Source organism: Puccinia triticina, chromosome 13A (assembly GCF_026914185.1).
Source record: "Puccinia triticina chromosome 13A, complete sequence".
Classification (NCBI taxonomy): domain Eukaryota; kingdom Fungi; phylum Basidiomycota; class Pucciniomycetes; order Pucciniales; family Pucciniaceae; genus Puccinia; species Puccinia triticina.
The window spans coordinates 5,430,608-5,442,073 of record NC_070570.1 but is presented as its reverse complement, the minus strand read 5'-3'; the positions used below and the strand labels follow the sequence as shown (position 1 = coordinate 5,442,073).

Here is an 11,466-nt window from a genome sequence, read left to right as displayed (position 1 = left end):
GCCCCAATTTCCGCCCTGAAGCTGCCCAGTAACCACCCTGCCCTCAAGATTACCTCCTCTGAGCGCCTCCAACTGCCCAACTTCACGCCTGAAGAACCTCAAGTGCCTCTAGGGTCTTATACTAGTAAGTTTAAGCCCCTTCTCTTGAGATTCTCCGCCATTTCTTTCTGGGATTTAAACCACACCTGTTTACAGGCCCCAGTTCTTCATTCTAGAGGGATTAAACACCCCTGATTTATCAGGCCCCTCTTAAAATTAATTATATTCATTTTATTACGTCAAATTGGCCCAAATTGGCCCAAATTGCCTTATTTCTTACGCCATAATTCCCAACAATTACGTTGGAATTATCCCTTATAACCTTGTCTTAGAGTTTTATAACTCTAATCTTTAGCTTTGCACCACGTGTAGCTAGAAGGATAATATCCTTGGCATCACGTAGGCTGACAACGTTATGGAACACCTTGGACTGTTGCAATTGATGGCGGTCCTGGATTTGGAAAAGAAGTGCAAGATATGCTCAAAGCAGCCGGTTCCACAGTAAAAATCACAACACCCTACTATCCTGAAGCTAACGGAATGATAGAACGCGGTCATCAGCCCCTGAAGGATGCTCTTGTAAAAATGTGCGGTACAGACGGCAAGAAATGGCGCAACTATTTACCTTTAGTGTTGTTTGCGGATCAAATTTCAACAAAGCGTACTACTGGTTACACACCATACAAATTGGTCTTTGGTCAACCAGCGGTCTTACCTATTGATTTGGAAATGGAAACTTTCTTTGGTACGGATTGGACAAAAGTAAAATCTACGGCGGACTTATTGGCGGCACGTGCAGTGCAACTCGAGCAACGGGAGTCAGTCATTCAGCAGGCATACAAGCAAATGAAAAATTCTTGTGCAAAATCTGTTGAATTCTGGAACCAGAAGCATTCAGACAGGGGGCCTATTTCTCCGGATACAAAGGTTTTGGTTTATAACAAATCTCTTGAAAGCCAATGGGGTAAACTGTTCAAAAACCGCTGGAATGGCCCCTATAAGGTGGTGTCGCAAGAAAAATCTGTTGATCTAGACTGGGGCTGAGAACAGCGTGCACGATGCCGGGGGTGAGTGATGGTGTTGTGGAAGGATAGTTCATTACACAGGATCAGCCACACTAGAGAAAACAGAGAGGAAGAACAAGGAAAGACAAAGAGAAGAAGAAAGAGAAAGGAAGACAAAGGACTCTACCTGAGAACAGCGTGCACAATGCCGGGGGCGAGTGATGGTGTTGTGGAAGGATGAGGAAAGGAATCTTCCACGTGCGCTGTCTCAGGTAGAGTGGTGGTGTGTGACAGGTGATGTGAAATGAGAGACATGTGACAAGCAGACAAAGAAAGAGACTAAGATAGGAAACACAGGTTGACTAGCTTAACAAAATCTGGCTCTTACGTGCTTAAAGAATTGGATGGCACAGAACTCAAAAGATGGTACGCTGCGCCACAGGTTAAGGTTTATTACGACCGGGCCTGAAAACAGCTAACAAAGTAAAGAAGATAAGATAGGCGGTTGGGAGGGAAGGGAGCTCTATGTACACTATAATATTGCCAAACTCGACTGTTCCCTTCAATTCTGGACCTGCTAAAAAAAAAAAAAACAAGAGATGGGGATTAGTTTGGCGGTCATATTTCTATTTTGGATATCATTCTTCACTCATTTTCCTTTTAAAAAACTCATAAAATCAAGGCTTACAACTTAGATACGGTTCACCTCTGCCCGGATTGATTCCTGTTCCACCATTTGGCGCAACATTCCCATAACTATGCGCTTGACGGCAGTCATTGGGATAGTACGGAAGGTCTGGTGTTGCTAATATGCCCCATAACAAATTCAACGCTGGACGCCCGGATGACAGAACAGACTTCAGGGCCGTACTCGGTAGGAGTATTAGGGAAATTGTCTGCGGTTTCAGAAAGTATGCGATATGGATTGCCTTGGGAACCGTTTGGCGGCATCCACTTGTCTTCGTCGGCTTCTTCATCAGCCTCCGCAGCATACAAATTATAGGGATCATCGATGGGACTTGGACGTGGATGATAGATGATACTTCCAGGGTTCGGGAAATTATTTGGGGAGTGGTTAGGAATAAATAAAGGGCTAGGTGGCGCGGGATCTTGCGCATTGGATTCGCTAGGTACATTAATCACTTCGCCATCTACGTCGGAAGAGGAGTTAAATTCGGCGGAAGGTTTGCACAGAGAATCATTAGAATGTACTATTTGGCCAGGTTGGAACGGTGCGACTTTGCCAGGCATCAACATAATGAAAGTAGTGTATGTTTTTTTAGTAGGACTATGGGTTGATATATACTTCTATAGACGCGAAAGACTGGCGGATGAAGAAGCCATTGGACCGGCTTGAAGTATTGGCTTTATAGACCTGGGATCAATGGATGGAACCACAACTCGGCCCAGCTTCTAGATTTTTGGTAGGGAGACGCCCAGCCAAGAGCTTCGCCTGCTTTTGGAATCAAATGAAACGCGAATAGGCAAGGAGCTTTATTGCCTGCTCAACGGATTGGTACACATGAAACAAGAGGTCGGCGACTTTCGCGCCCGGCTTGGACCCTCCTGAAACACTACAGGAACAGACCTAAGCCTCCCGACCAATGGAGGACCCATGAAATCAGCTCGGTGTCCTTGCCTGGCTTGGATACTATGAAACAAGGAGGCGCCGCCGTACCCAAATCCAATTCTCTGATACCTCGCCTGAAAGGGACATGCTCCCTACCTGTTCTTTATTCTGCAAGCATCAGCGCCCACCCCGAGCGCACTGGCGAATGAAAACTCAGTTCCCCTTGTAACCGTTTCCTTTTGATTCTAGCTCTTCCCAACAAAAAAAAAAATTCCTTTCTTTCCTGCTTTAGGACCGAAACCAAAGAAAGAAAACACGACCCCAGAATGGAAAAAATGACACCCGTCCTTCTCAAAAGATTCAGTCAGGCCCCAAAGCGCACTCCTATGACCATCCAAGTGCGGAATCTTGCGCCTGGAACCAGCCTGGATGATGTAATAGCCGCTTTCAGCGACTTTGGCAAAATACTAGACTGTGTCCTCAAGCAGCGCTACCATGGTCAGCTGCTACAAGTATCAGCTTTGATCCTTTTTGAATCTGAAGCGCAAGCTGCGCATGCAATACGCGAAATGGACGGCGTGGTGGCCGACGGACAGATACTGGTCGTGGAACTCAAAGCAAATAAGAACCAAGCCCAAATTACTACTACGGATGGCGCAGCGCAGGACGTCGGATCTAACGCTGCGGAGGTACCTGTCACGCAATCCCTCCTGTCACAAATCTCCTGAAAGCAACCCAGCGCGGAAATGGCAACTCTTCATTGAGATTAAGCCAAGGAAAGATCATAATCTATGTTGCCTTTAATACAAAGCTATAAAACAGTATAAAAATTATAAAAGACATAGAAAACATATTAAAATATTAAAAATACTTAACAAAATTCTCTGCATAATATAAAATCCTAAAAAAAAAAAAAAAAATAGTACCAGCCAGGCCCCATCTTCTTCTCTTTCTCTTTCTTTCTCATTTCCTTTGCTTTTTCTTCCCTCTTTTTTTTTCTATTCTTTTCTTCTTTTCTCATCATCCACTATATGAAGACCGCCTCATTCTTGCTTTGGATGATGGGGACATCATCAAATTTGGGGGTGGATGTGGTGAGCCTCATCAAAAGCACCTTCACTCTCCGCAGGCTCCAGGAATCAACTATCAGGGCAACCAACCACTCAGGACAACAACACGGAACACCAGACACAGGACCCAGGCGCCTCAACATCAAACACTCCATCATTGCCAAATCCAGACATGCATCAAACATCAATCCACATTGGTCATCAACTCAACAGCCCTTTCCTTGTCTCTTGGTTTCACACTAATGCACCTACTTTGGGATTAGTACTTGTCTCATCTTCATGCGCCTCATCCCTTTTGTTCATTTCTCTTACACTTCTCCTTGATTGAAGTTTTTCACTGTTTCATTTTTCCCACAACCACAAGTCAACCGCCCCCCAGATTGTCTATATAAACTGCCCCTTTGTCCACACTTTTGTCCCCCATCAGCTCATCAGACAGTAGTTGGTCAATAGTTATATAGTCTCATAGTTACCTTATAGTCAATTACAGTAGCCATTCTGCCTTGACAATTATATCATCTTGCCTGCTCAACATCCAGTAACCATTCTGTGGGAGAGCATTACTTACTTCGCCATTTCATCACCTTACCCTGATATCTTCTTGATCTTCTGCGCCACACCTTTTCTTGAGTTTCATTACTCTATTGGTGTCCTCTACTCTTTAGCATTTCACCCGGAGGGCAGCCTTTTCACGCACTCATCCCCTCCACAGCTATCTCTATCCCACGGAGTAGTCCCCACACCGACCGCAAACACTGACGGCCCCGGGAATACTGAGGGAAGGTACAATTTCCTAACACAAGAAGAGTACTCCTGGCTCATACACGCATACCTTGACTCCGTTGACCTCTGTCACTTCTGCAAGCGCCACTGCGGCACAGCACCCAGAAACTGCCCAGGGCCAATGGACCGCACCCGGGTCGTCGTCCCAATAGATTTCCAACCTCCAGCAAAGCCGGAAAATTATACAAGACCCAAGGCATGGAGCAGCTTTCAAGGACCTTTGGCAACACGCAGCGCCACTGGACCGGGCCGCCCAACAGGACAACCAGTGGGGGTAGCAGGAGCCGTAGAGGAGGAAGAATGGAACAAGGACGAGGAGGACCTATTCCCTCACCTTGATTTGACCTCAGCCGCAGCTTTAGGGACATTGGATGCGCACATCCCATACACGGCCAACGACGTGGCCGACCTGATCACGGAAGACACGGAGGAAACCGTGGTACCACAGTTGGCCGACTCCTCCCCCTATTTCGATGCCGCCCTTGAAGCCCGCGTAGCGGCTATCCTTGGCCCCCTGTCAGATGAGCAGTACGTACACCCCTCACTGTCCCACACGCGCAAGCTCCACTTAATGCACAAGGGCAGGTGCTTACAGGGACGCGCTCACACAGTCTGGTCCCCTCTACCCCCAGCGAAGCGCCCACAGACCCATGAAACATCACCTAATCGGGACCAGACTCCACGCCCCACCACTTCACACACATTTTTTCTGATTCCCCTCTCTTCCTTCTATGTGCCCCCGCCACGGTCGATCAGACACTACAACACCCCACGGCTCTGTTACCGTTGCAGTCAGATGAGACGACCCCGCCTTGTCATTTGCACACAACCCCTGTCGTCCAGACTGCCCCTCCGCCCGGCAGTTTCCCCCCGCCTCCCTTTCACTCTATGACCCTGACAACACACGGACCACATCACGGCTCCAGATCTTCCCACAGGGGAGGAGATTGTAACCCCTCCCTTCGGAGGTGTCACAAGCGGGATCACAGGATCCCAAACAATCCCGTATATAGTCTTGCCCTTCCCCCGCCCCTCCTGACTTGGCAGAGATTGTCTTGACATCTCTCCCAAGTCAGGTAAGCTCAGTTTCCATATATCACTTCTTCCTCCCTGTGTTGTGTATTTAGACTAATAGAGATTATCTTGACATCTCTCCTGAGTCAGTAATCCATCCCACTGCGGTTCTAGAAACCGCTCAAGGCCCTGACTCCGTGCCCCAGGGTCCCCCGTCCCAGTGAAGAGCCCTGCCCCCCTGTAGCAGGCTCTTACACCCCCCCCCTCCCCCCGCCTGCTCACCTGCACCTGCCTTGACCTGTTGAAATTTCACATCTCTGGCTCTTCTTTCCCCTTTTCTTCATCTGTCACGCTCTTTTCCTTTCCCTGCAGATGCATATGTAGTTCACCTTCTGTCCCACAACCTGGCCCTAGTTGTAGTAGCTTAAAAACATCCTCAGCTGTGATAGAATAAATATCATCAGCTTCTGCGTGCTTTTCCCTGAGACCAGTGAGTCTCTTGTAGTGAGGAGCCTTTTTCCTCCTCACAGCTAGCAGCTTGACCCCTCTCTGGGGTTCCTTCTCCTTTTTGGCTGCCTCAGAGCTTTTCTCCTCTAGGCCTCAAACCTCACTCAAGCTTTCTTCCTCGAGTCCTCATCTGCTCTCTGGTTGTCTTCTCAACATGACCCTACAATCTCCTGAGTCCTGATGTGCACTGGTTGTGCTGGCTGGGCTGACATTTTAGCAATCCAAGGATGGTTGCAGATGTCCAATGGACACTTAGAGCATCTCCACCTGGGAAGGTAAACTGGTTTGCTATCCCGCGTTTACCAACCCAAACCCAAAAAACACCACCCACCCAGGGTGGCAAATGAGTTTCTATTTGGCCTCCAGAAGTAAAAATCAACATTGGGTTGCTACATCTGGCAACCCACTAGCAACTCAATAGCAACTCGTTCCAGCTCATCCCCCCTCCAAACTCACCAACTCAAATAATCTAACAATCCTAGAACAGCTACAACCCGCCATCAAAACATTGAGGGCAATGCAAGCTATTGATGAATGGCTGTCCGGTCATTGAGAGCATCAAAAGCTATCAATGACCGGTTACATATACCAACCATTGAGAACATCAATGAACAGCTATACCGGTCATCAAGAGCTCTCTCAATGAATGGCTCACCGGTCATCAAGACGGCCATTGAGATCTCTCTCAATGACTGGCTGCACCGGTCATTGAGAGCTCTCTCAATGACTGGCTGTACCAGTCATCAAGAGCTCTCTCAATGACTGGCTGTACTGGTCATCAAGAGCTCTCTCAATGACTGGCTGTAGTCATTGGGAGCTCTCTTGATGACTGGCTATACTGGTCATTGAGAGCTCTCCCAATGACTGGCTGCAGTCATGTACCGGTCATCCAGAGCTCTCTCAACAACTGGCTACCCCAGTCATTGAGTGCGGTCATCAAGAGCTCTTGATGACCAGCTATGTTGGTCTAAGGGAGATTTTCAAGCTATTGAAAACCGGCTACACTGGTCATCAAGAGCTTTATTCATGCGCTGTGATGCTAAAACTGGTTCGGGGACCCAAATTGTCATCACGGGTTTGCACAGGTTGCGGGCTGCGGATTCTGCAAGGCTGGCGCGGAGCAGCACAGTGCGGAATATGTCCACAAGGTGGAGCGCGGGGCTATGTACACGGCGCGGCGGCGGCGGAGCTGGACTCAACTTACGCAGACCTGCGCGGACTGGCTAGTATAGGCTGTGACTGGGGGAAGCCGTAACAGCCAAAGTGGGCTACATCAGCGGGCGTAGCTGGGGCGGAGGCGGCGTGTGGGATCCCGGCATTGAAGGCTAGACAGGGGCAAGGAAGCTAAGGAGAGAGAAGTCCAATGGTGGGCAATGACGTGCAGCAACGTTGACAGAAGATCCGTGTGAGAGCGGAATGGGCAGATGACTTGCATGGTTGTGGGAGCGTGGTTTGGCAGATGGCGGGAGGAGGAGGATGGCTTTCTTTCTCACATTTTTTTTCCTTTTTGTACAGAGGGGAGGGGAGTTTCCCCCCCCCCCCCCCCCCCCCATCATGGATGATTGTTTTTCTTTAGGGACTTTACTGGATTTCTTGTTACTCTGGCACGGATTCCTTACGGTGGAAATGTTACTACTTGCAGCGGAGTTATTTTTTTTTGACTTGCAGAGTTTATCTTTGGTGTACTTTACAGCGGATTTCACGGTGTTTACTGCGGCTTTTCTATGTGTTTTGCGGTTATTTATACGTTATTTTACTTGCTTCTATGATTATTATACTCCTACACTTACTTGCAGAGCGGAGCGGAGTTTCCCCAGACCACCAAACTTTTCCTGGGAATCATCTTGCAGTGGCGGTGATCCTGACATTTCTACGCAGGAACCACTTTTGCTCACCACAATGCTAGTGTGATATGTGAGTCATTGATTACCGGCTGTATGGTCAAGGAGCACTGTAGCTCCCTTTGATGACTTGGTAATTGGGCGGTGCTTCTGGTGTGTAGTATTATAGCACCCACGGGTGGGTGCCAGAGTCTCGCGGGTTGCTATATGCAAAATTTAAGCTGCCATCCCGGGTTTTTAGCAACCCAGTTTTACCTCCCCGGGTGAAGATGCTCTTACACACCATCCAGCGGAGCCTCAAAGACAATCCAGTGGATACTTGGTTGGGATAGATCTGTATCTGTCATGAAGAGTAACATCCTCTGGATGTTTCCTGCACTGCAACAGCTGGATTTCCAGGGCCATGTCCAAAAGTATGTCCCATGGACATCCGTCACAACCCGTGGTGTAGGTGAGCACCTGTTTTCTCCTCTCTTGATTTCCTTCCTTTTGAGTTGTATTTCGCAGTAGAGATCTAATCTCTTGCAACTAGTCACCTTTGAAATCTAGCACCACCGTTTGGAACTAGAATCATCAAAAGCCTTTTAGCCTTGCTCTTGCATTGTTTGTCGTTGTTGCCAGTGAGGGTTCACAGAACCCTTACACGTGTCCCAAGGCCTGTCACTACAGGTTTTTACCCATGGACAACAAGACCTTGCTACACTCCGGTTCCCTTATACCATCCTCCAGGTGGCTGAGCCGCATCCAAGTACACGCCTGTGACCTAGTTCACAACAAGAGTCACTCCAGATTTGTTGGAGTGGAACATGCTGCACTCCCAGATTTGTGGAGTGCACAAAATGCAATCTTTTTTGGAGTGCACATGGTAATTTTTGGTAGTGCGTGAAGGCTGACCTTAATATCAGAGCTGCAAAATTGACCATGTATGAACAACAGAGTCCTCAGATTATCAGACCAGGAAGTGAAGAAATTGGTATGTTACATTTGAGTTTTCAGTTAATCAAGGGATCGTTCAACTGGGGAATGTTATACCAAACTAGACAAGAAGTAGAAAGCCTTAAACCCAACTAATGAACAAAACAGTTGAAACAGAGAAATGAGGTGAGAAAGTTAATTATAACATACTAATAAGACACAAAATCTGATATAAGGAAGCACCGGCAAGATCTACTCAATTAATCACCTTGCGGTAGGGTTGGAGATAACGAGTAGGAATGAAGAAGGGAAAAACAAGAAAGCAAAATTGAGGTGGAGGAGAACAACAGGAAAGCGAAAATGGGGTTTGCGGCTGGTTGTTAAAACAATGAATATGAGCTGAGTATAATTCGAAGTATCACTCAGAGCTTGTATAACATCCTCGAATTGGTACAAGTGCTGTCGATGTCGTCGGAAATCTTTGACTGATCGGTTCACTAGGTGGCTTTTCTCCCGCCAGCTACGATGCCCTCTTCGGACACTCATCATGTTAGATTGGCGCCATCGTTGCTTGGAAAAACTTGAATCTCGCATTTTTCCTCCTCTATCAATGGCCCCGAAGTTCCGACCAACCAGGTTTTGCATCTTCCTTCCCTCACCAACCATCGAATCTGCCTTGAAGTGAGTCCTCGAAGAATCCCGGAATGGTCTGCTTTTTGAAGTTCGATCATCGCTGCCCACTCAATTTGATGACTGGACAGTGCGTCCATAAGAGATCTCGAGAGTTTGGCTTCGGCGTTTTCAGTGGAAGCAGCACTAGGCTCTGGAAAGTAAGCTTTGTGGAAATTAGTTCTTAGAGCTTCTTCCTGCCCCTCCGTGATTTCTGAAGACCCATGCGAGTGTTGGGACTTCACGTTCTCAAAATAGTGACAGTCAGAAGATTCTGATTCCAAACTACTCGACTCCTGGGAGCCTGCTGGTGGAGAAGGAGACCGAGGTACATCTGACGCTTGCCGAATTTCAGGTTCTTTATCAATGACATTTGATAACAGAGGAAGAGTTTGATCGAGACGAGATCCTTCTTCAGGGGGATCGCACGGAGAGCAGAGCACAGAGGAATATCGAGTTTTCGGGGCGACGGAAAGCAGAATCTGAACGCGTCTACTGTTAATGCTAACTTTGCTACTATCCAAGTGTCCCCGGCTGCTTCTGCGTTCAATCTCTTTCGTCTTCTTTGGTGCTATGGATTGGGACGATGAAGTTCGATGGCCGCGGCAGAGTAAAGCATCGAGCTTTCTAGAGAATTTGGCCTCATTTGATTTCGACTTGATAAACAGGTTTTTCAACCGAGAAACCATCGTCACCAACGTTGAATGTATCTGACTCAAATGGCAATCGAACTGATCTGACGCAACAGAAGGTCAAAACAGGCGCTGAGAACGAGTGCCTACGCTGGGTCGCCGTTTTCTATTTAGTGTCTGCGAGACGTGTAGGACAGTCAATCAACTGGAATGACATTGTGTTAGCTCGTTGTGCAGTGATTTCTTTTTGCAAGAAGAAATTGATAATAATGTATTTCGATCACGTACTGAAGACTGAGGTGACGCTATGCCGACGAACGCTGTCACTGCTGTTACTCCCTTTGGATCCAGCAAAATCATGCAATCAGCTCATCATTCAGGGCTGTGTGTCAATAGAGAAGATATGTATGTAAAATAATGTTGATAAAAGGATGCCCCAGAAAGGCGTGAGAAGATTGTAATGTCAGGGCAAACTGTGAACGCGTATTAGTTTTATCGCTTTTGACCAATGGCTTGCTGAACATTGGGATTTGACTGTTCAAATTAATTTCGGGCAAAATGTATGACAGATGTGGGAGAGGGCACCAGAAATTGATGGCCAATGGAGCGGATGGAAAGGTGTTGTTGGTGGTATTAAATTTGCTCTTCAATCACCCAAAAATTAATAGAAGAAGCCTTTAGAAAGAGACAGATGAGATATTCCCAGTTACCAGACCATGAGGGAACTGTGCAAATGAGTGCTGTTTGCTCGTGGCCATTCAACAAAGAGACAAGCGAGGCATTCTTTCCGGAAATTACTGCTTTGCTCAATCCGGAGGGGAAGAGAACCCTTCCAGGCTGACAATTGACAAGGAAGTAAAATGACTTGAGAGATTGAAACACGGAGGGTGTAGTTCTTTCTCGGGATAGAGATCAATTGGACCACCAGATGGATTGAGAAAAAGTACGAAGACAGACTTACTGCTGGAAAAAGATGGCCGAACGGTCGCTTTGTGTGTTGAGCTGAATAGGACTGACGCAAGGCAGAATGTGTTTATGGTGCAGCGTTGCTAGCAAGTTATTCGATATGTATCTACACGGCGAAGCGGTGAGCCGAAAACCCGTTTGCAATCTGAAAAGTGCCTAAGTGGGATTTTCAGTGGTCGATATGGGCCTTAATGTTACTCTATTTGGGTGATGCTGAATATGTTTCGCTGTTCAAGGATTCACCGGGTGATATCTAATGCGAGCTCAGGGAGCATGCGAAAGCTTGGAGAGGATGGCGGGGCGGAATCGTCGTGACTGAGTTAAGAGACTTGTGGCTAGGTACCAGGTTACAGCACCAAAATGCACGTATACCACCTCTAGGAAGGAAAAGAGTCGGACAAAAGTAAACGCAATGAGAGGATACTGGGGACTGAAGCCCTGGAAACGATGCCAATT

General features: G+C 47.4%; 1 protein-coding gene across 1 annotated transcript; it reads right to left on the bottom strand.

Moving 5' to 3' along the window:
- Nucleotides 1-7,928: 7,928 nt before the first annotated feature.
- On the bottom strand, nucleotides 7,929-10,101 carry PtA15_13A518 (uncharacterized protein; the record flags this gene model as incomplete). Its single annotated transcript, XM_053162724.1, has 2 exons — nucleotides 7,929-7,938; nucleotides 9,407-10,101. 2 exons carry the CDS (start codon nucleotides 10,099-10,101, stop codon nucleotides 7,929-7,931), a joined length of 705 nt encoding a protein of 234 aa, XP_053026672.1.
- Between the last annotated feature and the right edge of the window lie 1,365 nt (nucleotides 10,102-11,466).